Genomic DNA, 27,117 nt, shown 5'->3' on the forward strand with positions numbered 1-27,117 from the left:
ATCAGATAAGGCTATCATCTTTCTAGGTTATTTAACTAATAATAAAGCATATAGAGTCTTTAATAAGAGAACACTAGTAGTAGAAGAATCCATTTATGTTATCTTTGACGGAACTAACCCTCTTCCATCAAAGAAGATAATTTCTCTTGATGATGATGCGGATTTACTTGAAGAAGGAATAGAAAAGTTAAGCAATTAAGGAACCCACCAAAGAAGATAAAAAGCAGAGAAGGTGAAGATAACAAGAAAGATGAAGGTGAGACTTCTTTGGCTATTAATGACCTACCAAGGGAGTGAAGAATTTGTTAAGATAATGCAGAGTGAATTTAAGATAAGCATGATGGGTAAACTGAACTTCTTCATTAGGCTGTGAATCAAGCAAACTACTGAGGAGCTCTTTATCAGCCAAACCAAATATGTAAGAGAGATACTAAAGAAGTTTTGCATTGAGAATGCAAAAGCAATGAAAACCCAATAAGCCCCTCAGCCAAAAGCCAGACAAGAATGAAGGAGATAAACCTGCTAATCACAAATTATATAAAGGTAGGTATCATAGGTTCTTTGTTATACTTGACTACTAGTACGCTCGATATTTTGTTTATGTGCGAGATATCAATCTAATCCAAAAGCCCGGTTGAAGTCACATCCCTAGCTAGAATGTGCATTGTAATACTATGAATATATTATACATATAGAACGTTTACTCTGCGTTTCAAAGGACAATTCGAGGCCCTCTGAAAGGTAATGATGCTTAATTTGCAAACTGGAGCTCCAAGAGTAAGGTCTTGAACAACTAAGCTTAGAGAACATAGAAAACAAAAATGTCACAGCACCACTTCATCTTGTGCAATGAAAGAAAATCAGGATGAATAAGATTTATTACTACTCTCCTTGTAATGTTGACAAAATTCAGATACAAGAGTTACACCAACAGCAATAAGGTTCGCCCATGGAGGGTCAGAATGCCTACCTACAACTGTGTCAAATTAATTGCCTGCATCCTTGGCATCTCTAGTCACCACAGTGGCGAATTCTGTCTCTCGAACACTGACTTCCTCAACCACAACCTTGGAAGGATTTTCAGCCTTCGCCGCTTCCAGCGGCTTAAAAGTATAGAACTTTGCACAAACGATATAGTATATAAGATTAAGCACTTGTAATCCAGACATAAGCCAGTAATAGTCATTCAACTTCCCCCTATTGATGTTGTTCTGGAGCCAATCTCCCTTCTTCTCAGTAAAGTTGTGAACTAGAGTCACCAACAAAGTTCCCATATAGTTCCCAATTGATACAGCAAGCCAGTATAGAGCTGCCGCTGTGCTTCTCATGCTCTCTGGAGCTTGATCATAGAGAAACTCCATGTGCCCCACTGACATGAAGGCTTCAGCCAAGCCATGAATAGCAAACTGAGGCATCAACCAGAAGACACTGATCGGCACGGTCACCTTTTGCTTGTCTAACAGCCCGTGATCGGAGGCGACTGCCTTGCGCTTGATCTCAACGAGAGCTGCAGCCACAGTTGCAAAGATAGCAATGGCCAGACCAATGCCCATGCGCTGCAGGTATGTAATCCCTGAAGGCCTCTTGGTGACTCGACGGGCCACTGGGACGAACACTCGGTCGTAGAAAGCTAGGCCGAGAAGCATGGAGAGGGCCGAGAAGACGTTCATGGATGCTGGTGGGATTTGGAATCGGGCAGTGAGGTGGCGGTCCATCGACCTTGCTTGTTGAATTGCGAATGTGTGGTTGTGTGAGTTCGCAGCTACAAGCAGGATTCCGACAGCCCAAATGGGGATCATCCGAATGATCGATTTAAGCTCCTCGACTCGGTGGACTGTCGATACTCTCCAAAGCCTTGGCTGGCCTGAGCTAATTAGCATATCACCCTCCATCATGATGGCAGCTCGATCGAAGAACCTGCATGCGAGCAACTGCTTACAATTAACTAAGCAATGATAGAGATGGATGACAATTCTTTACATAGCAACTGCTTTTCTCTTCTTTTTTTTTGCAAGAATTTCTGGTTGATTTTCAAGATATTGCCATCAACAACTAGATTTTCTGAACCAGCATTGAAGAAAAGATTTTGCTTTTTCTTTTTCCCTGCACTTTTCAAAAAAAAAAAAACAGCAGGATTCACATTCGTTTAACAAATTTTATACATGATCCTTTGCATGTTCATCAATATTCTTCACTTGAAATATGCAGTTATAGTTGGTACAGTATATAATTTTGTTTCCAGAAATTTCTGCATAATATGTAAGATAGATCAATAAATATGAGATCATAAGATATGTTAATCTTGAACAAGGAAAGGAAGGCTAATGGTGTTAGGCTTACTTACACTAGCTGGTTGGTGTGGAGCAGCCTCCCAGTGGTGGAGATACCAGCATCCAGCTCGTTGTTCTCATAGAGGAGACTAGGATCACCAGGCTTGACGACCTTTCTCTTCCTGAAGGCAGCGACCAGTACCTGGGTCAACCTGATCAATGGGCTTCCTCCTGGCTTCAGCCTAATGTACAGAGGATAGCCTATCACAAAGGCCACCACAGACAAGAACATGGCAATGGCAGGGATGCCGAAGCCCCATCCCCAGCCCACATTCTCCTGGACATACACCACCACTGTCAATGCCAAGAGCAAAGCCAACGCCATGCTAAAGAAGTAGAGGTTGAAGAAGTTCCACTTTCGTCCAGCGGCATGCGGGGACGATGAAGGTCGAACTGGTCAGCCCAAAGGCCATGACGCAAGGCCGGATGCCGCCAGAGCCGATGGATGTGAAGAGGAGAGACATGTAGAGGACCAAGAGCTGCTGTGGGGATGCCTGTTTGCATGTTGGTTTGTAAGGAGGAGAGCAGGGTGGCGGGCGGAGCCCCGGAGGACTGCTGCTATGGTGAGACCAATCATTCCAAACAGGAAGCTGATGGATCCAACAGTTATGGTCCAGAAGCGACCTGCGAAGGAATCGGCGATCAGAGCACCGATGATCGGTGTAAAGCTCGAGGTGCCATTGAAGTTGGTAAGGGTGTTGGAGGCCTGAACCATAGGCATGTGGAGCTGCTGCATTAAGTATGTGATCATATTGGCATTGAATCCGGTGGCGGCGAATCGATCGCAGAATTCATTTGCTGCAGAGAAGCATGAGCAGACTTGGAAAGATGTATGAAAGTATATGTAGCAATACTAAATGATGAACCAATTGAAAAAGTAATAGTAACAGCCAGGGAGCATTAGTAGAAGCTGAGAAAAGGCCCATTTTTCAGTAGTTCGGTAGGGTGATTCAATCTCATCAAACAATGTAATGAGCCTACTGATTGGAATTAGATGAGGTGGAATTCTCCTAATCAACAGATATCAGGACAGTGAAGCTGTGTCTCTAATTTCTCCAATCAGGTGGAAAGGCAAAGGAGAGCAGATGATACATAATGCTTTTCTTCTTGTTTTTTTTTTTTTTTTTTTTAGGGAAGAAAAAAAGGAGAGAACAAACACTACCTAACATTTGTAAAATATGCCACAATACTTAACATTACTTTCCAAGGATTCATAGTGATTTTTTTTTTTCTTTTTGAGAAAATCTTTTCCCAACCGAGATATCAACTCTAATCAGAAGACAATGAATTTTATATCAAGACACTAGATCTCTCTGCAATTCCTTAGAGTTGGAATGCAAAGCTAACAAGCCAAATCCGATACCCAAAATACCAGGAAAAGCAGCAAAAAAAGCCAACATAACTAGAGCCAGACTACCAGAAAAATCCCCCCCCCCAAAAAAAAAAAAATAGTAGAAGATGATCCTTAAGTTGATGGAATTGAAAATCCAAATAAGAGATCTCAGGACAGCAGAACTGTCATCCAACTCAACAAGCCAGAGAAACAAAAGACCAAAATAAACAGAACAAACCAAGAAACTGGTGAAATTCATAGCAAGTCCAATATATAATGGTATTAAAATAGCATTATCAGTGCATATAGATTACCTAGTATAAATGGCATGGTCCGGAGACCTCCCTGCTTTCTCGTCTTCTTCTCCTCCTTTCCACCCTCAGCCATTGCTCGCCGATAGAACTATTCCCCAACAGGAGCGATTATATTTATGTGCCTCGGGCGAATGGATCTCTCGCTATCTTCTTCACGTGAAGGAACGATATATATAATTACATAGCATCCACTTACAGACAAACTACGCCAAGCCAAGAATTAAGCTTCCCAGGCTCGGCTTAATTTTTTTTTTTTCCCTTCTCTTGGTTGGACAAGAGCAGGAAATAAATACGTCTCTTGTATCAGCCACGCCAAGCCAAGCATGATGCTGCTCAAGCTCGGCTTAATTTTTTTCTTTTTTTTTTTTGTGGTTGGAGGAGAGCACAAAATAAATACCTAAAGCAAGTATGAAAGCTGCGCAGGCGCGACTTGGAAAAAGACAAGTATTAAAGCTGTCTATTAGATCAACTTTTTTGCTTTTTTTGGTTTTTTGTTCAAGAGAAGGAAATAAATACATATTGCTTGTAATCCTGGCTCAAAAAGAAACTTTCTTCTTCCATTTTCTTTTTTCTTTTGGTTGGATGAGAGCAAAAAATAAATAGTCTCTTCTGTCAATGCACCACAATCTTGGCTCAAACCTAATGTATTTTTCTTCAGCTTATTTATAAGCTAATTTTTTAATATAAACAAAGTTCGCTTTTTGGCTAATAATGAACAACTGAGTCCATTTTCAGCCTTACAATAATATGGCTCTAAATTAGTAAATTCTTTGCACTCTTTTTATAATAATATGTTAAACTTTTACCGGAAAAACGAGCTGTTAAACTAGCAAATAAAAGATACCTATCCTTCGGATCAGTGAAGGACTAAAGACAAACTATTTTCGTGGATCTCCCTCGACGCCACTTAATAGTCTAAAAGTCTGCAAAGGAACGAAAAAAGTCACAGTCTTGAAAGGCACCTCGCGCTTGGAAGGTTGAATTATTTCTAACTTTAATGGATCTCATCGACCCACACGGTCTTCTACGAGTTATGAGAGCAGTGGGAAATCCACGAAGAGCTGACGCTTTTTTTCCGATCGTTTGCTGTCCTATCATGGGGCCACAATCGGCACATTTTGTTGAGCAATCAAAGGGGTTGTGCTTTATTTCTCGGCACAACACTATGTATTCATGTGATAGGAAATCTAGTTAGGAATGTATCACCTAAGATTCGGATCTAGAATTTCTGATTGTCAAACTGTCATGCCCCCGCCTCCGCGGGGCACATGAGGCACCTAGTGCCCACGTAGGGGCCACATGAGGGGGAGACACGGGGCTCTCCTGCCAGATATTGTCCGATTTCGGGCTTTACGCAAGCGTCCTTCACTTCTTTCCGATTTTGCGTATGCAAGATTTGGAGACACTGCCTCATATGCACAGGTTCTGGACAAGTCTAGCCGATGTGGGATCTTTCATTCATCCATCCTCGGACTATCAAATGTCACGCCTCCGCCTCCGCGGAGCATGTGAGGCACCCAGTGCCCACGTGGGGGCCACATGAGGGGGAAACACGGAGCTCCCCTGCCAGATATTGTTCGGTTCTGGGCTTCACGCAAGCGTCCTTCACCCCTCATCGGTTTTGTTTTCCTCCCAAAACGCGTCTATAGAATTTGGACACCCGCCTCATATGCCCAGGCTCTAAAATGAATCTTTCCGATATGGGACTATTGGGTCTCACATCCTTTCCACCATCGAACAAGAACCGTCCTCGGCTCTGATACCAAATGTCACGCCCCCACCTGCGCGGGGCATGTGAGGCACCCAGTGCCCACGTGGGGGCCACATGAGGGGGGACACATGGGGCTCCCCTGCTAAATATTGTCCGGTTCCAGGACTTCACACAAGTGTGTTTCATCCCTCCCCGATTTTGTTTTCCTTCCAAAATGCGTTTGCAGAATTTGAAGACACCCATCTCATATGTCCAAGCCTTGGACGAGTCTAGCCGATGTGGGATCTTTCACAAACTGAGATCGAGCAATCCTACTTCGTTTCTTATGTCATTTTTGTGTATCTTTTATTTTTTTTTCTTTTTTCACCATTAGCAACTCTTTATAAAATTTTTGTTACACTTAGAGCTGATTCAATTCTATTATTGATACTATTCTATAAAGTTCCCTTCCTAGGTCACATATCACAAATGTAGACTCTAGTCTTATTAAACCAAAATATTAATCCTATTCTACAAAGTTCCCTTCCTAGGTCACATATAACAAATGTAGGCTCTAGTCTTATTAAACCAAAATTTTGAAAAAAACGTCCCTTCTTACCCAAGCCTCTTCCTTTTCTTGTGTACTCAACAGATGCTTGCACCTACTTCAATGAAGTGATTGCATAAAAAAAAATAAAAAAGGGCGACTTTCTCTCTTTCCCTCCCAAGTCCCACCCCACGTTATTTCAAACTAACATGTTGCAAGTGCAGAGACTTTGAATGCCTTTTGTTTGGCAACTCCAAATCTGCCCATATGGAGCTCTCTATTTGTCATGTGAACCGAGCCCTCAAAGGACTGCGGTTTTTAAGCAAAAAGTCTAGGGTCTTGGACATGTCATTAATTCACATCCATCTCAATCCAAAGAACATTAAAGCACTTCATCCCGTAGCTCACCTTTTACCATAGTCTCACATTAATTAATGGAAAAGACGCCACACGAGTTTGTTGGCTGGTACTTTTTGTAGCAGTTTAAGCTTTTAGGCTATGAGTCATGATAAATAATATCAGAATCAGTTTCATTATGCATCATAAACTCTATTAGTCAAGTAACCCATCCCTTATTGAGGATATTAGGATTGAGTAGAATCCGAGCTATAGGTGGGTCTTCCTCTCTCGAATAGGATCCGATTTGTTACGCCCCAGAGTCATTATCCGGGTCAGCCAGGATCGGATTTGTCACGCTCCAAACTCATCATCCGGGTTGGCCACGTGATACGACCGTATACTTCTTAGGACAGAGCCTTAAAGAATATATAAGGCTTGAAAATTTATCACAACCTCAATATCACTAAATAATAGAAATCTTAATTCATACCAAATAACAAAACTGGTCAAATTACAAAATTTAATCATCCAACCAATATTAGTGATGCCCTATTTATTCATCCCTTTCTCATGTGATCTCAACTATAGCAAAGTATCAAGCCACTTGCAACCTACAACTCTGGAAGAAAAAAAAGAAAGGGGTTATGAGCTTTACAGCCCAGTAAGAATTCGGACCACTACACCATAAGTAATAAGAAAATAATCAATTAGCAATATCAGATAAAATGAATATCATATCAATACTCGGAATAAGTTCTTAATTATCATTTTATCAAAAAGGCATATATATATATATATATATATATATATATATATATTATATATTATATATATATATATATATATATATAATATCAAATATAACCAATTGTTCACAACAATTTCTTAATCATTTCAATTATTTCTCATTAACTTGATTTTTATTTTCTCATTGATTATTTTCCGACTTTGGACTAACCAAGATTATGACTCAGTCCAAGACTGACAAAATTCTATGTATAAACCCGTGGAGGCAATCCCATGCATTATCCATGAGCGCTATACCACGCTTCAGCCCGTGGAGGTTATCCCCATGCATTAGTTTATGGAACTATATCATGCTTAAGCCGTGGAGACTATCATGCATAAGCTCATGGAGGCTATCCCCATGCATTACCCATATGCGCTATACCACGCTTAAGCCCGTAGTAGCTATCCCATGTGTAAGTTCATAGAGCCTATCCATCCCATGAATGTGTTAGTCCAAATCAAATCTTATTTGTCTGATTTACATTATTTCTTGTCAAATCAGTTACCATTTATACAATGAATTTCTCTCAAATTCAAAATATCTTTATTATATAATTATATTCTAAATATATGAGACGTATAATAACTATCAAATATATTTGTACTTGAAAATTATATAAAATATATCATCACATGCCAAACCAAATTATCGAAATAAATCTCACGATGCAAACTGAGCAGTGCAAACTAAAAATATATATTTGGTGACCGAGCAATCCACACTTAACATGTTCAGTCAATTTAATATTAATATAAAACCAACTTATCCCTTATCAATCACTCGTCATATCAATGAATCAATTATTAAGTAATTACCTAATTTTAGATTTTTAATTATCTATATTTACTATCCTTCTTTAATTAAAATAAAGGGTTAGGCCTTACTCAATTCAGAAACTAGAATATAAATCTCGTTGGCTTCTTTCTTTCCAAATGACTCAATTTATCTAATCAAAAAACATATATCCAATCAAAAAAAAGATAATAGATCAGAGATTATCAATTATGGATCCAATGGTAGCTGACAATAGTCGAGTGCAGGACAAACAACGTCAACTAGGTCGCAGCAACCGACGATTCGAGTCGATTTGCTTTGGCCAATCAAATCAGTCAACTCATAAAACAATAATCAGACCATAGTATAGGTAACATTATAAAGACTAATGATGATAGAGTCCACGGTACTCGACAATGATCAGATGTACACCATAGCGCGACGGCAGATTAGCGACACTGGTCCACACACTTTTTACTGAGGTCAACTTGATCCGCCAATGAAATATCTGGAACCCTCTTACTGGGTCCATAGAACCATAGGAGAGAAGAAACAAAAGAAGAGAAAATCAAGAAAGAGAGGAGACGAAAGAGAGAGAAGACTATCTTCTTCTCCCAAATAAGAGACCAGAGCGATCCTCACTCTCTCTTCTCGAATCAAGGTGGCAGCAGCCAAGGCAGCCTACTCCGCTGGTGGGTGCCCTGGGGGTCCTTTGGCCACAACCTTGCTAGCGACAGTGGCCGATTGACACAAGAAAGAAGGGAGGAAGACAAGATGAATCATGGGAGAACTCGACTTAGATCACAGCTGATCTCCCTAATTGACGGCCACATGATCTCATAGCTCTAGGGAGGTGGCGAAGCTCAGCCTATTTTGGCAGCCGGTGGTGGTGAACATGGGAGGAAGAGATGCCAAAATAGGGTACCCCTGTTTTGGATAAATTTCGGCGACTTGCTAGCTTGATTCACCGTGGCAAAGGCTAGAAACTGAGAAAAGGAAGAGAAAGGCAAATGACACTCACCTCACTTTGGTAACATTTTCGGCGATGAATCAAGGAGGAGACTCGGAGAAAGATCATCAAGATCGGAGACGATTGTTGGACTCATTATGGACAACTTTCAAAGGAGAAAGAGTTAAATAGGCGAAATCCTAGAGTTCTAGTGGAACTTGGATTGTCCAAATATTTTTGATTTCACCGAAAATTCGGAGAGGAAGGAAACTCCCATTGGAGTCTCTCCTCCACTCGGATCGTGCTACAATGCACGATCGGGCTTGGGCCTGGCCTTTTGGGGCCAGCCCACATGCCCAAGGGTTGGCTACGGCGTGCCATCAGGCTTGGGCCTGGTCTCTTCAGGCCGGCCCACAAACCTAAGGGCTGGGCTATTACATGATTGTGACAAGGACATCATAAGATTAAGTAGGAGAGATTATCATACTTCCATATTGACTAATAAAAAAAAAAAAAGGTGCCATATGAATCTATTATCCCAATGGCTTAAGTTTTTATATTGTGAGCCCGTAACACTCGTCCCTCTAGCATGTCATGTTTATTTCTTCCATATTTCTTCAAGCATCATACTTTATCTTGGCCACCCATCAAAAACCCTTTGATTTAACATATTTATGTCAAGTTCCAGCATATAAAGAACTCCTGACTGCTTCCATGTTCCTTGATGACAAGCTTCATCATGCGGGAGTGAAGGTGGTGGTCATGAGTGGATGGAAGAAAGATTCCTCTAGAGAAAATGCTTCCATGGTGGGGCAAGGGCAAGCAAGAATTCAAGGATGTGAGGACAAATATGGGTAGGTGTGCAAGCGGTATCGTGTGCTTCAGTCTAACCATTTTTATATGATCAAGTCGGCAGAAAGGCATGGACATGGAAATCAGCAACCTCCGCTGGGATTACCATGGCCAGCCCCTTGACCTCTTGTAATGCCAATGCTTGGAGAAGACCCAAGATCACTTCTATATATAATTGTTGGACAGAAACGAAGCTAGAACTGGTATTTCAAGCACTTGGAAATGGAAACCACATATGCTGTTATTCTTGACATAGCTACGCGGTATTCGTCATAAAAACAGGCACAGCTTGGAAACAGAGTTTTGTTTTGTTCTTGGATGGGCATAATGATGAAAGAACCAAACATAGAACCATGTCATTGAAGTCATGAAGGAACACGTACAGTCAAGTTTATGTTGCTGTGCCTTGATTTAGCTCTTTCGGCTTAAGATTATGTTAACTAATTATTGAGCAATCATAGGCATGCATCATATGGGAATTAAGGACTACAAATAGTAGTCCACCCCAACCTGCCACCTCCTCGAAGATTACCATCACTAGAAAGCAAATACCCTATGACCGACGCCATGATTGTATCTACCAAAAAATATTTTTATATAGAAAAGGTTGTGAGCAATTACTACGTGTGCAGCTGGACGAAGAAGTTCAAAACGCTTTAAACATCTTTTCTGTAACAACTCAGCACATCATTCCAAAAGCCTGTCGATAAATATTATTTAATTTTTTTAATTTTATATAAATATTTAGAATCTACTCATTAAATATTCAACATGGTACTAAATATACATAAATTCTAATATTTTTACTAAACTAAAGATCCAAATTTATTTAACTTTTATCATAAATACTAATAAATCAATTCATGACCAATCCAAATAAATCTATGCTGTGGTATTTTCTAGTCCATATATGGCCATAAGCCAGATCAGCTCTGATATTATTTTAATGGTTATGAGCTTCATCCAAAAAAAATAGTAAAAAATTATTTAAATTTTTTGGTCTTATATAAATATTTAAAATCTACTAATGCATGGCACTAAACACATCTCTAATTCTCTATACATATTCTTGTATGTATGTATGTATGGTATAATCCAACTAGTTCAATCGTTCTCACCTGCAGAAGATACCAATCCGAACCCGGCCATATCCCGCATGACACGTAATGGAAGCACTGTCGGCTGTGTGTGGCGCAGGATAAGGTTATAGTCTAGTGTTGCTCCACGGAATTCATTGATGAAAGTGGCCTACTTCACTGAAAACGTCTGAATCAACGCAGAACATTGTTGACTATTCCCAACCATTCCCACTAGATTCTCAGTTAGCTGGAAAGGTTTTTGACTTCTTGGAAAGAAGAGGAAGCGAGGTGAGAAGGTTGCACACGCCCATTCTAAAGAAGAAACACCAACCTGATGCCTTCTGGCACCTTGAAATGCCGGGTTTCATGTTCTCATGCATGACCAATATTTGCATTGACGCCCCACCATCATGTGTTGTAATTAAAAATCTCGGGAGACACCCTTCTATAAGTTTGACGATCGCGAAATCAAAGTCTTAGCTCTGGTAGTTTTCATTGCTCATGAAGCAGTTTTCACGCACGATGCCTTGTTCTACCTACCTAAAAGGAGGCTTTCTGCCCACCAACGGTGGTAGCCCAGTTAGAACGGAGCGTTTGCTTCCAACCAAGTAGTTACAGGTTCGAAACACGCAGGCGTCGATTAAATTTGGAGACCGGATACCTCACGCCTGGACACGGAATCTGGAAGTGCTATTGGTCGGGCTTAGTAAACCTGGGTGGGTGCTATGTGTGACGTACTCACACGGTGGGTCGGGTCGGGGTAACCGAGCCGGCCCACGGATGGGAGGGTATTGAGTAAAACCGGCCGGGGTGTCCAATACACGGTCATTTCTGCCCGCATCGAACATTCTCCTGACGGGGTGGGGGCCCAGTAGGGACTGCTACGCGGGAGTGGGCTTGTCTCTTCCTCCCCTCTTCCCTTTTTTTCTCAGCCCAAAAAAAAAAAGAAGGAAAACTTTCTTCATTGCGGCAAAGTGAACTTATAGCAATGGCTGTAACTGTCACCATATAACCGCAACATCAGGCATCTGCTTGACCATCGCTAGAAAAATTGTTATATTAATGATACAAACCATCGCCACAACAAGTTATATTAATGACTACAAACCATCGCTATAAAGGTGGTTTCAGAGCATCACCCACCAAGAGCTTTTAGTTGATGCCACCTGGTTGCGATGGTTCACCAACCATTGTAATAAATTTTATTAATAGTTTTCCTTTTTTTTGGTGCGGCTTTAATTGCTACTATAAAGTCTTTTCCCGATATATATGGTATAGTATAATATAGTATAGAATTATTTAGTCACAATATAGCGCAAAGGACTAATTTGATATTTTCAAAAAATATAAGTTTGGCGGCCATTATTGAAAAGATCAGCAATTTCATTAAAAAAAAACATGAGAATGATCATGCAAAACACCTTCAACTAATTAAAATCAGAATAATGGACAAATAAAAACTATTAATGGCTCTATTTTCTCTACTCACTGTTTACAAAATAAACTGGCTTTACTAATTTTACATTTTTATTAGAGCACTGCTAAAAATAAAATTTTAAACAAAAAACATATATTTTATTTTATTTTTATTTTATTTTATTGCACAATGGACAGGTTTGCAGGTGGACAAATAAAATCAAATAATGTAACATGAAGGAGATAATGAAACTTTTGGGGCGTCGCTTCAGGTCATTATTTTGTACACTGACTCGATAGATGCTTGCCTCTGGTATAACGGATTCCAGCTGTTTTGATGGATACTGAAAACTATAACTTAATCCTGCAAACTGATATATTTTATTAATACCTTTGCATCAAAATTTTTGTATCATTGTAGCGACATGAGTTGTGGCGCATGCAGAACTCGTTGAAAGGCGCCAGAGATGTCTATCAGCTTAGATAGATCAAGAATGGTGATATTTGAAACAAAAGTTATAACTGGGGGAGGCTAGTCCATTGCCTACAACCTTTTCTATATAAAAATCATTAAAATTTTTTATTAATTTTATAAAACGATAGAGCGAGTGCTACAGTTTTTTTTGTCTCTATTTGCTGGAATCAGAGTAGTTAAGAAACAAAATAACGAATGAATGCGTAACGCATAGAAATTTACCAAACAGTTCAATGATCAGATAATATTATATTTTGCTATTTGAGTAAAAAAAAGCATGAATTTGATTCTGATTAGAATCCATCATATATGATTGAGTCGGGCCATAAGTACAAAGTGACTCCTCCTAACCTCAAAAATAAAATAAAATTCAGATCGACTAATATATCTTTTCGAATGCTAAGGACAGAATATTTATTATTTATTATTTTGGAAACAACAAAATAAGCCCCAGCACTATCACCACCTCGGATAAGAAAACTTGATAGAACTGCAGCCATCTGACATGCATTTCTACCTTTGAAAAATCTGCAGCATAAATCTCTCTCGGTTTCTTCCACTCAAATCACGACGCACATTCTTCCATCCTATTGTTAGGAGAATGACAACCAGGACGACTTATCGCAAAGTATAAATTGATATATAGCTTGATAGTTAAATAATTATGTTAGATTACATGGATTAATGATTGAATTCTTTTATATTAAACTGAATTTTTTTATTAAATGACCAAATAAACTGCAGTCTTCTTTCATCTTTCTGGATGGTTCACTGACTTGCTTGCAAGCTGCTATATCAAGAAAAAAGAGACTTGGAACTTGCAATTATTAATCCTTTGGAAAAGGAGTTTCTTAATAATCAAAACAAAGAAACAAAAGAAAACAGAAAGATTTTCCTATCAGATTTCTCTAACAGATAAACACAAATTTCACGTTTTAGAAATATTTTGATTAAAGAAAGAAACTTGAAAGTCCAAAGGGAAAACAATGATTCACCAACTCTGGAAAGAATTCAAAAAGCTGAAAGCTAAACAGAATAATAAAACTAAAAAGAGTGTGATTCTTAAATTCATGAGCATAAAAATGAAGCATGACAGAGATAAAAACAATGTACAAATTGCATAAACAACACCACCAGAAACAAATGTATCATCACTCATTTGCAAATTACAAAGGTTTCCCGAATTAACCAAGCCACAATTGTGAAATAAATCATGGTGAGTAGGGTAATTCTTAATTTGTTTAGGTGTAATAACTCGAAGAATCATTGAACCAACGAGAAAATCAAGAATTTACAGTAATTTCAAGAATCTTGCTACTATACGCTCTCCCTTTCTCTCATCTCCAAGTATTGTCAGAATCAAATGCCAAAGTTGAATTAATATATCACCCTTTTGATATGAAAAACAAGTTACGATTCTTCAGTTGCCTTAGGTAGTGTGGCAGCAAATTCATTATTAGAGCTTGAAAGCACGCACAAGGATCCTGGATTATAGTGGTAAATAAATGACATAACAAAATAGGTAAAGGTTGCTGTCATCACTCAAGATCCAAGATATATCCACACTTTGAGTAATAGTCATGATGACCCATGCGCTTTTCTTCTGGTGAAAGAAAAAGGTGGGTAGTTTGAGTTCACATTATTTTACTTCAGTTTACATTTTTTTTTTTTTTTGGAATATATATGCCAAGAAATTATTCTTGAAAGATCCAGCATTTTACTTCTTTCTTAAAAAAAAAAGGATTTGCTAGAGTGCCCCTATCTCCTGTTTGTATGCATGAACTTGTTCATCCCCACATGCATCTGATACAAATCCAACAACAGGTGTAGCTATCAGTGAGGGCAACCTCATTACCATTTCCATAGGACGTTTCCTAGACCATTCCCTTTGGAGAAATTAATCAATCAACTATCTGAGATGTTAGCTTAACATTCCAGGGAGAAGCTGAATTCTCTTTTCATTTTTTTTTTGGAGTGGAAAAGCTGGATCTTTTTCTAAAAGTAATCACAGTTTGTAAGGACCAACATGCAGCACATCATCAATTAAAACTTTGGCAAGAAAATTGATCATAATGCTACTCATTGAATATCTAAGTAGTTCCACCAAGTAGCTGAGCTGACTACCTATGGAAATTTGGAATTGGCTCAGGCACACTGCAAATTGTTAAATTGTTCATTTTAGACAAAAGATCAAAACCAAGAAGACTTATCTAAAGCATTTGGAACTGACTTTATGTAATCCTTATTAGACATTTTCTTTTTTAAGGGCGTTCTAGTAAATGGTCAGCGTAATTTTTCTAACATTCATCATGATAGATAGGTTGCGTGAGCTTGTAATTTTTCTTTACAGTTTATCGACTACCAACAACAGAATGACTTTATTTCCTGACAATCAGAACTAAAATGTAATAACGAGACAAGTTATCCTTTGTTTTGAATATTTGGAAAATGTTAACACATGGACTATAAAATATCTATGCATTATTGATGCCGAGGTTCCTTTTTTAACCATGTTTTAGCAACCAAATTTTGCTTCATAAATTTAAATGTGAACTTATACCAAATGGGGGGAAACATGCAAATTTAGGCAAAAACTTCGAAAGCATCCTCAATATTTTACAAAACCTGTATTTTTCTGCGCTTTACCCAATATTGACTCTATATCACCCTGATATAAACCGAGACTTTTGGCTACAGCAAAACCACAATACATACCATCAACAGCAGCACTGACGATCCCACCAGCATAACCTGCACCTTCTCCAATTGGATACAGCCCTTTCAATGATGTACTCTCATACGTATCTGCATGACGTAAGATCTGCACAGGGGAACTTGTCCTTGTCTGCAAACATGGGGAATTTAGAATCAGAGAAAACTTTTGAAATGCTCCAATGTTGACATTGGAGAGAGTATGAACAAAGTTTAGTTAATTGCCTCCAATAGATTGTCCACATGGCTCTGCTCAATGAACATAAATTCTTCATGCTAAGGAAGCATGAAATAATGTCTCAAGGAAATGCATAAATTCCTCAACACAAGCAAAATGCAGAATTATAAAACTCTCATCTTTCTTGTATAAAACAGAAATGATGAAAACTAAACCTTCATGCACCAATTATAAATATTGAAGCATAACTCAGACAACCGTAATTTGAGCCCACTTGCCCTCCGACTGCATGTGCAGAAATCAACTGCTGGACTAGTTGACTCATCGAGTCATCAATTTAGCCAACTTGATTAGGAAAACTCCTATGAGCTAAGCATTGGATACATCACCATTTACTATTTTACAACTTTATATAACTCTACATATTAATATATGATTTGAAACTCAAGCTGCAAGAACACAGTTGAGTATTCAAGTTGACTCAACATGGCCACAAGACAAGTTCGAGTTTTGGGTTTTGCACATTGTGGCCTAACAGGATTATTTCATCATGAGCTTGGTCAACTTGACCCAGAAAACTCAGATGAGTCGAGTTGACTCATCACCATTTACTATTTTACAACTTTATATAATTCTACATATTAATATATGATTTGAAACTCAAGCTGCAAGAACACAGTTGAGTATTCAAGTTGACTCAAAATGGCCACAAGACAAGTTCCGATTTTGGGTTTTGCATATTGCAGCCTAACAGGATTATTTCATCATGAACTTGGTTAACTTGACCCAGAAAACTCGGATGAGTCAAGCATTAGATATGATATCCTTTTTCACTATTTTCCATGAATGTTATAAGTTCATATAAATTTATGAATTGGAAATTTTCTCTCATTTTATAAAATTTTATAAGTTTACATATTAATTTAATGAGTTGAAATTTAAGACTGAGAATGCAGTTGATACATAAGTCAAGATGAGTTCAAGTTTTGGGTCCTGCAATACATTTCTTTATACAAAGTGGTATACTGAAAAACTTCACACTAAACTGTCCATGCAAACATCTGGAAGTTTTGCACACAACAAAGAGTCAAGATACAATTAAAAGAGGCCTCCAGAAGCAATGTAGTTAGTTCCCGATATTGAGCAAAGGAAATAAAAAAAAAATAAAACTGAGAATTGAAAGATTTAACAATATTACTCAACACCATGAAGGAGGGCATCCCGGGAGATAAAGCCTGGCAGCTGCAGATATCAACAAATTCAAAACATCAGAAAATGCAAATGTTGCAGAGAGATAACAATTCCACCTCTTCAATAATCAAAGGAGAAGCAAAGGAAAAACCTCTTTATCGAACTTTAGTATCGCATGCTTGAAAGCTTGTGTAATGTGAGAGGGGAAGAGCTCATGGAGGTTTGAGGCCTGAACTCCCAGCGGTAGCTTGATGGTGGTAGAGATGTAACTAAGATAAGAATCAAAGTTAGTTTCAGATTAGGAAGAAGCAATATAGAATACAAACAATTATTACCTGACAATTTGGTTCTCCAAAAAATCAGTAACAGCTTGTACAGGGACAACAAAATTTCCACCCCCCATTAATGCTGCTCTTCTTTTCAAATTCTCGCTAATCATCAAAATTTGAACAAAATAAATAAAGTTTATCAAAGAACAGTGACAGGCTCTCTCTTTACTTAAATGATCAAACGTAAAGAAATAGTGGCATCCTTCATTTAAAACTCTAAACTTGAACCAGCCTCCAGGAAGCTGGTAGAATAATAATGTCTAGATTTGACATGGAACAGAAATTCTGTCATGACTCACTACCACTTCAATTCGATGAGACAAATTAACAAATTACAATATATGTTTTAAATTTTTGTTACTAAACGTGCTGGACCTGTTTGGATGACCATGCAGATTGTATGTAGAATAATTCCTATAAATGACCAACAAGAGAAGGGGCTAGTGGTGGGGAGAGAAGGAATTCTTCTGATTGGGGAAACCCCAGCACAAGAAATCAAAAAGATAGTGGAATGCCGGATATCACCTTTTGCACAGAATTTGGCATCATATTCCTTGGGATTGTGCAAGGTGGCTTCCCTGATAGCACCACTTTCTTCTCTCCAATTTTTACCCATTATTTCTATTGCAACCATATTTAGGGTTTACCCAATAGACAGTAAATGCAAGCATCCAAAGAGGCCCTTAGTTAAATAGTTAACCTTGTTGATAGGCATGTATGATTAACCACAACCATATCCAACAAGTGGTCTCACACTTATGTTGTTTAGTAATAAATTATTAATTGCATGGTATGCCGAACCGAGCCAAACCACTTGGTTCACCATACTGAACCGAATTGGGGTGGAACCAGATTAGTTCATACCTGTTTTTCAAGAAATACCCCCGAACTGCTTGATCGAAAAGGCCTAAGAAGGCCTCCTGAGCTTTCTCAGACCATTCTTCTGTTTCTTTTCAACCCCCCCAATTCTACCAAAAACCTCATGATTTCGACTATTAAAGGAGGATCCAACTCAAACAAGATAAGGTGGCTCTCCCCTAACTCATTTCTTCTCCTTTTTTTTTCCAACATTGAAAAATGCCGAAAAAATTCCAAAATAAAGGGAGGTCATGCCAAAATTTCCAATTTTGACATGATTTCATGATATATTGTAAATCTATGGATGATCTATACAATGAGACTAAAATTTTTAATTTTCGTTAAATCTATAATTTTATAAATTAAAAAATAAAAAATAAACAAAATAAAATAAAATTCAAAAAATAACGGTAGGGCATGCAAGCTACTCTCGACCTAAATATGGTATCCATATATTCAACTTTGGATGCGATCATGCACACAGTGGCCTAGGCCCAAATTTAAATAAAATTAAAAAATAAGTAGCTCTTGATGCAAGCCCATTCGCTTAGAAAAATATAGGTAGCATCATGGCAGGGTTCTACATGGATCTGAGATCAAATTAATTTTCTGAAATATTTATATTTAAAAATTATTTGTTAATTTAAAAATTATTAAAAATATATAATTAGTGCAAAATAATATGAAAAATTAGTACTACGTATTACATAATTCAAAAGTATTTTCTGAAGTAGAAAATATTATTTTAATCATAACAAAATTTTACTATTTTTAAATAATTAATCAACTGACATGCTTGATAAACACGCAGAAAGAGATCCATCAAGAAAAAAGGATCCAGAGCGTGATATTGATTGGGATCATAGACAAATGTTCTCGAGTCGGTACTATTAGAGATGCAACTAATGCAACACAAAGTTTAAGGAATGAGGGGTAATCAAGTTAACGTAGCACCCGACTAGTAGTTATAACCGATATATCTATGTGCCAAGAATACCCATAGAAGATTCGACAGCTAATAAAGACATACTTTACTGATTTTAGAGCAGTGAAGGACATGGTTGCTAAGAAGAAGACACAGGTGGACCGCCGAGTGGCAAAGTCATCTTTCTATCACTTCAGAGAGTCAGAGGAGACATATGCCCCAGAAGACAAGGCACAGATCCAGGCTGTCATTCAAGTGAGGTCATTCAGGAGGATACGATGTAGCTGTAGATAATCTCGTATATGAAGTAGGATCCATAAATGTATCAGGTTCCAAGTCGTATGTTGGATCTTATTACCTGCAGCCGCATGCAGCCTATGACCCATACGGACATGGGTATGGTGCGTTTGAGGCATCTTGTTCCAGTGTCTACTATCCTGCGCAGCCCGAAGCACCTTATATGTTGGATTTTACTGCCACCATATTCGGATGGACTCCTTCATAGTTGTATTATTAGCCAGAGGACACCTCTCACAGCCAAAGCTTTAATAAAAAATCCGAGACCAATTTAACCCAAAGTGTACTCCTTATGGGATTTAAGCATATAGGACTACAATGCTGCTTGATTAGAGAGGTAGGATGATCTATCTCCTAATTATGCTAATGATCCGGATATCTATGAGAGATATCATCACTCGACGAGTTCTTAAATGTCAACATATATGTTGTACTTTAAATACATGCAATTAAATTTAAAATTTGGCTTGATGCTAACGCAAAAGCCTAGGGCTAGCAAATCCAATGACAGATTTTCAGATTTGTCTCCCCAAAGTAGCATTATTTTAGAGCAATGCCACGGTAACGCAGAAAATTCACTCTAAAATATCAAGAGATCACTTTAGGGTGCACTGGGATGATATAAACATTAAAAAACATCAAGAAACATCAAATTACACTTAAAACCATTCAAAAAACCCCAAAATGATTACTATACATTGAAGCTTAAAAAAATTGAAAAAAGAATGACGTGCCGGTTCAGAATCCGCATGCCGGACCATACTGAACTAGTTGTCGACCAGTACGGATCCTGATACTAGTTCAGCACTTTGATTAATTGCCTCTTGAGAAATATTCTTATCCAACATTTCTAGGTGGCATGACCACATGCATTCCTGATCAATAACAATGTCCCCTTAGCAATGTTTGAAACAGTAGTTCTTTAAACTAGCAATATGCATATTATTAAATTTTTGAAAAAATGTGAAGGTGCCCTCCCATAGTTTATTTAGATATCATCTATTTTTACAATGACAAACAAAAATGAACTCATCTATTGCAAGAATCGGATGTCCAATCCTCTATAATTGAAGAATGCTTGATTAATCACTTTTAAAAGTGCTTTTTGAAGATGACTCTCCAGTCTACATGAGATTTCCAATGATACATGACATTCAGAACATTTTTCAGCTGTAGCATATAGAACTTCATATATTTGTGAAGAAGCATGAATATTTGAAACTAATGCATAAAGTCACAGGTACCTGGAATTCAACGCCAGCAAGAGCCCCATAAGATCGAAAGGAATCAAAATCATTTGAGGAGACAGTGACAACAAGTGCTGCATTTGCCCATCTAGATGCGCGGCGGGAAAATGACATGCCATTGACGCAAAGTTCTGATGGGTTTTGTGCTAGTTAAAACAACCTGCCAGCATGCACTTTAACAAGACTGCCTATCTTGTTTAATAACCAATTACCAAAAATAGATGAGTACCTCCCACACAAAATATACCTGCCCACCAGGACACATGCAAAAGGAATAACAGCTACGAATTACTTCCTCTGAACCAGAAACTGACCCCATCGTTCTCTCCACTGATATACTTCACTACTTTATAATCAGCAACAGGTATTCTTCCACGTCCCTCATGGACTTCAGCAGCCAATGCAGAGTACTGGTAATTTACATTATATCACCAATTTAGCATGCCCATAGTCACAGTAAATTATAAGAATATAAAGTTCATAAGAAGGCAGACACAAGAGACGAAACCTAAACACAAGCTCATCCACAAGAAGCATGCAAAGTTGCTCCAAGCTTGGTTCAAAAATAATATTGTGCTTATTTAATGGGTTAAGTTCTGAACATAAATGTACTTCTAATCCTTATGGTTTACAATAGGTAGCTTTTACAAGGCACAGGATCAAAGCATTTCCAAGATAATATAGTACTTGGTTAATAAGCTAAGTCAATTCTGAACATAAAATGTACTTCAATTACTCATGGTTTATAATAGGTAGCTTTTACAAAGCACAGTATCAAAACATATCTAAGCACACATATAAATAGGCTCAGCTAGGATCCTAAGATGAAAGCATGAAACAAATATGTCACATACTTTTTTTGAAGAAGACAAATTTAAGTGGATTAACAAAACCAACCAGGATAAGAGTTACAAATACTATCAAGCATCTTGGCCTCTCTATGTCATTGCATCTACTAATCTTACATACTTCCCAGCAAGGTCCGTCGTACCAATACCGGTCGGCATACTGGTGGCCGGCCGGACCGGTCCGGTCCATACCGGCCCTGGTACGGTGCGGCGCTGTGGTTGTTTTGAAAAAAAAAAAGTTGACGTACCGGTGGCGAACCGGCACTGGTACAATGCCGGTACCAAGCGGTACTGGCTGATACCGATCGGTACGGACCACGTACCGGTCGGTTCTTCTAAAAAAACACCCGGTACCGGATCCGTGTGGAATCCGGTACCGGTCTTGGGCCGGACCGGTACGGGCCGATACGGCAGACCATACTTCCCAGCTAAACTCCCAAAGCTCCGAATGGATAACATCTTATGGAGGATACCTTTTTCTTTAAAGGCCTTCATTTTATTTCATACATAAGCTTTTGTGTCATGTCACCAAATTGTTGTTATTGCAATATGCTACAATTAGGAGACGCCCCAAAATCTAGTTAGCGCTTATAGATATCCACCATAATCAGGTTAAATCATTGCATAGTGCTCATGAAAGACATGCAGTTTGATAGAGAGCAGAAAACATTTCTTCTCAATATGTTGTCCCAACTCGAGCAACTAGATCATAAAGCTTCTCTGTGAAGGCATCAACTGACACAGTTTGTCAAACACGATGGTAAAGTTGTGTGTCAAAAGACTGAATATAATCATTGGGAAACGAATCAGGCTTGAAGCACTAGTTTTCTCCAAACACATCAATTGTGAGCTGAATCCATGACCTTGGCCTAAAGAAAATTGAGCCTCGTGCCCCTCAATAATTGATGACAATCAAAAAATGCTCAATGTGTGAAATCCAATCTTCAAAAGCAAAGATCTGCAATATTGGCATTGGTTACCATACCGGTACGTTACTAGTTTGTACGGTATATTCAGTATGGTACGGTACGTACCCTATAAGCGATATAGCTCCCAACCCCTGTTTTCTCACTTTCTATCACGGTACCATCTGAAACCAAGCAGTACAAGTTGGGTATTGTATGGTACCACACCTCGCTTTTGGGGTGATACCCGGGGCAATACGGGGCAGATCCGCTCTGTTCAAATTGATATAGACACTTCAACTCATATATCAAATCGAACCTCAGTACCAATCTGGTACCTTACCGGTATGGTACCGTACGATACAGGTTGATATGGCAAACCTTGTCGAAAGCTTTAGATTTCATTTTCCCATGAAAAGTCAAACTTTTTTCTCCAATACTAACATCTAAACATCTAGGGTTCAAAGGATTGATGTGTTCAAAAGCATTATTAGGTCTTCTAATAATACGAATTTCGAAAACGAAGGCAGGCATCAACTAGGAGGAGAAATTTGAAAGATGAAATCTTGCCATGATGGGGCCTTTGAGGTGAATTCTTAACTTCAATTGTCTCCTCAACTAGTGCCTTGCCATTAAGTTGATCTTAGTGTTGTGTTGAATAAACAACTTTCAGCATGATGGTTTATCACTAGAAATTCTAGTTGTTATAAAGCTAAGATAGCACGTCCAAGAGCTAAGGTGTGGGGGTAAAAGAAAATACTAAAAATTAATCTTATATGATATAGGGAGCCATAAAGTTCATAAAAACACATCATATTAAATAAATGGTAAGGTCATGAACTGCATAGTTATGCAAAATGGATTCGTTTGATTTACTTTAGTTTAATGGTACAAATGGACTCAACTTCGCTCTCTTGAAGTAAAACATGTTTACTTAAAAATAAAATTAATTCAAAATTATTGTTTTAATGAATCAATGAGTAGAGTGCCTATTCAAGAAAAGCATCCCCCAGGCGACCAAACACCAGTCTACATGCCACATAAGCTCCAGAACAACTAATTTGCTTCGAGATGTCAAAAGTGCCTAGCACCTAAATAGTTGAGCTACCCAAGTGCCTAGACGACACTGCCTACTGTCTAGGCACCTAACCATCAACTGAGACAACCTGTACTAAGTTTTCCTGAGAGGACCTCAAAAATTTATTGGCTTGCTCCTTGAACTAATTTACTTGTTCTTGAATCCTTCATCTAGCTGTCCAATTCAAACCAAATGTTCTTCATGCTAATAAAGTAACTACTTATAATGTTTAGAAGGTTTATCATGTTTGTGTCGTTGTTAAGGATGATGATTTTAGTAAGGACATATCTTCTTGAAGATAAGAATAGAAGGGACCAATGATAGGACCAAAAGTTCTGATACAAATTAATGTCAGAAGTTTATTTTTAAGCACAAGAGAAAGAAAGAGAGTCAAGAGACCGAGATAGGAGGAGAAGAATTTGGAGGAGAGAGATATCAAGTGAAAACACAGCATTGCATTAAAAAAAAATACAACCTCAAAAACAGCAATTTTCATTGAATTCTGTCTATACCACATGGTTTTATAAAGAAAATATATGATCATAACTTTGTAAAGGACAATGAATAACTACTCTTTTAGACTCTAAGAACACCAACATGAATCACAATTAAGAACTGTAGACATTGTAAATATCACATTACATATTTACCAAAAAAACATTTTTAAAGTTTAAGCACTAGCTATAAACCATCTAACAAATATAATGATTGACTTTGACTAAGAAAAATATATGAACTACACCAAATGGGGCTGATCCAAAATGGTTGGGAAATCACTCCTATTCAATTTCATGCTTATTTAATTGTTTTGACCAAAGTTTGTTATCTCAGTACCAAACCCCATGTTGGTACAATGTAAGTATGGTTAGTTCGGCAACCCCTTACAGAGTATTAGTATGGTAAGTATGCCCTGTATAGGGTCATATGCACCAATACTATAAACTCGGTTCAATAGTTTTGCTTTTGACACTTGTTTTTCCTAATAAAAGAATTTTGATGCCCTCTCACTTCAATCATCATGTGCACTGGCTATTATAGAAGCAAAGCTGTTCTCTTTTCTAATATTTCCCATTGGATAAAACGAAGTTTGATTTTCACTCATTGATTGAAGATCTGCACTAGATATTTTGGGAAGTGGAGTTATTATTTTTCTAAATATTGTGTCAATAACCAATAACAAGGAACGCCGATAACCCGTCTTTTATCCACTTCATCAGAAATATTTCTTCCCCAGAAGAATTGTGATTTTGCTGCTCTTACTATTCAAAAGCATAGATTGGTTTAATTCAACAATAAAGTGATCCACCTGTTTCTTGCCTTCAACAACCCTTTGATTCCAAGAGAAACTTCATGTTTCAAACATCACATGAGCATATTCATCCGGTGTCACCAAAAAGCCTCACTTCTAAATCCCTTTAGCAACTAACAATTGTATAATCTTGATTCTAATGAGAGCAATATATGAGAGACTTGAGCTGGTGATCTATAATAAGAGTACGGAGCACCACTCTATAGAAATTTAAAGTATCATCTAATAGGAGTACAAAAATGGAAAAAATCATTCTCAGAAGATTCAGAATTGCTAGCGTAGGTTGAATGCTGGAGAGAGTGAGGGGGGAATAACCAAAAAAAAAAAGTCATGAGCTCATTCTCACTAATGGCAAGGCAGTGATACCTGCATATTATCTTCCTGCCCTTCTGCTTTCTGAAGACCATATGCAGTTTTTTTCTATTTTTCTTAATAGAGTCTTTCCATTAAAGAAAAGACAAACTCGATCATCTTGCAGAGGCTATTCAGAAGATTTTAAACTAGCATGTACTACTTCCTTTCTGGAGTCAGGATTATGACCTGAGACTTGGTTTCACATTTTGCAGTTCATAGACTGTAGAGTGTAAAATACAGAAGTGAAGTAACATTAATATCAATCTCAAACTCCACATATATGCCATGTAGAAACTGACTTGTTCCAAGGAAAAATCAACAAAACAAATTACCTGTATGCTGTTTATCAGTTCTTGTGGATGCTCAATTCGTAAGCCAACCTGTTAAGAATGCCATATACAATAAACATACAGAACAATATATACAAAGGGTGCAACTAAGAATTTCCTAGTCGTTACAAGTAACAAAAGACAAACCACTGAAAGATAATAAAGGCACTCTGTCGTAGTGAACTAAATCCCCAATATCAGTCCACATGCAAGCAGAATGCACATAGTATCCACAACCCATTCAAAAATAATCACTGCTACAAGAGATAATCCGGATTTGGAAAAAATATGAACAAAAAAACCATGACCTAATCTCTATAACATATTTACAATGAGTCTCCAGGAAAAAGGAGAAAGACAACAAGAATCTTAAAATTAAAAAATCCAATATAATATTCTCTTTGGAGAACAACATCTTCATTTATTATTACCAGTCATTTCCAGGTATATCGAAACTATTTCATTCTTGAGCATATTCTTCAGATGTACATGTTATACAATATGATCAGCAGATAGATGATGGACTCGATCAAACCACTGGAATGGATAAAAAATATGTAAACTTACTGCAAAATTTTTGGGACCAAATCTACATTGTGTTCAAGCAACATGGGGTACACATCACGGGCTGAGTGACCAACTGCTAGAACAACCGCATCACATGATAACTTCTTGTCATCATAACCAGGTCCATGTCTTGCATCACAAACTTTGACTCCCAAAACCTGCTTGTTTTGTACGATGAGATCATTCAGTCTAGTCCCAAACTTTATATCAACCTGCATAAATAAATAAATATGAATGGAAGAGTCCAGTGCACATCATGCTGAGAGAATCTCAATAATGATATAAAATTCTTTAAACAGTCAAACTGCAGACAATGCCACTCACGCCCAACTCCTTCAGATGCTGGCGGAAGTTGCGCAGCAGCGGAACCAGTCTATTTGTTCCCAGGTGGGGCTTCCCATCAACCAAAATGTTTGGTGGGGCTCCAAACTGAACTAAAGTTTTCATAACCTGCAATAATGAACTAATTTCACTCAATAGCTTATACCTTATTGCCTCTCAAATATAATTTTATAGGGTAAATACGGTTAACAAGATATCAGAGCAGGTTACGGTTCCCATCCCCCCCCCCCCCCCAGCCCCAACCCCCTCTTTCCTCCCCACCCTGACTCTAAAAAAACACACCTCTCTTCTTTCCAACATTCCCAAGTCAATGATGTACCTCATGATGCATGGTAGGACGCTCATTTTGTGTAGAGATATAAAATTATTAGCTTGATATGCAGATCCTCAGAATAGGAAAATATTCAATGTCTTTTGATCTTAAGACGCATCCAGTAATGATGGAACTTGTACAGAAAGAACATTAAACAGATGCCAATAGAAATATTCAGCAGAACAGCATTTCAACCATTTCACAACTTCTAGGTTCAACCGTACGCAAATTTCACATGCCTTTGGAAATATCCTAAATGAAACAACATGGTTACTGCTATTCTGTTAGAAATTTTACCGGCACTAAAATCAAACACATTCAAGTCAGTATGATTATAGTATAATAGCTCACAATGTGTTAAGAAACATAATTGTATCAAGGAAATATGTGCAGCAGCATGCCTCTATATAATATAAAAGATCAGTACCCAAATGTCCCCAGTCTAAT

General features: G+C 37.9%; 1 protein-coding gene and 1 pseudogene across 1 annotated transcript; both read right to left on the reverse strand.

The window, feature by feature from the left end:
* Nucleotides 1-850: 850 nt before the first annotated feature.
* Nucleotides 851-4,131, reverse strand: LOC120109603 (annotated as a pseudogene).
* Nucleotides 4,132-15,496: 11,365 nt separating this feature from the next.
* LOC120109602 (uncharacterized protein Cbei_0202-like) lies at nt 15,497-26,465 on the reverse strand (the record flags this gene model as incomplete). Its single annotated transcript, XM_039123361.1, has 7 exons — nt 15,497-15,733; nt 15,826-15,876; nt 20,623-20,771; nt 20,918-21,035; nt 25,452-25,499; nt 26,042-26,227; nt 26,340-26,465. Coding segments are annotated over 7 exons (915 nt in total), but the record flags the coding sequence as incomplete, so codon positions are not given.
* Between the last annotated feature and the right edge of the window lie 652 nt (nt 26,466-27,117).

The sequence above is a fragment of the Phoenix dactylifera genome, unplaced genomic scaffold, assembly GCF_009389715.1.
Source record: "Phoenix dactylifera cultivar Barhee BC4 unplaced genomic scaffold, palm_55x_up_171113_PBpolish2nd_filt_p 002470F, whole genome shotgun sequence".
In the NCBI taxonomy this organism is placed as follows: domain Eukaryota; kingdom Viridiplantae; phylum Streptophyta; class Magnoliopsida; order Arecales; family Arecaceae; genus Phoenix; species Phoenix dactylifera.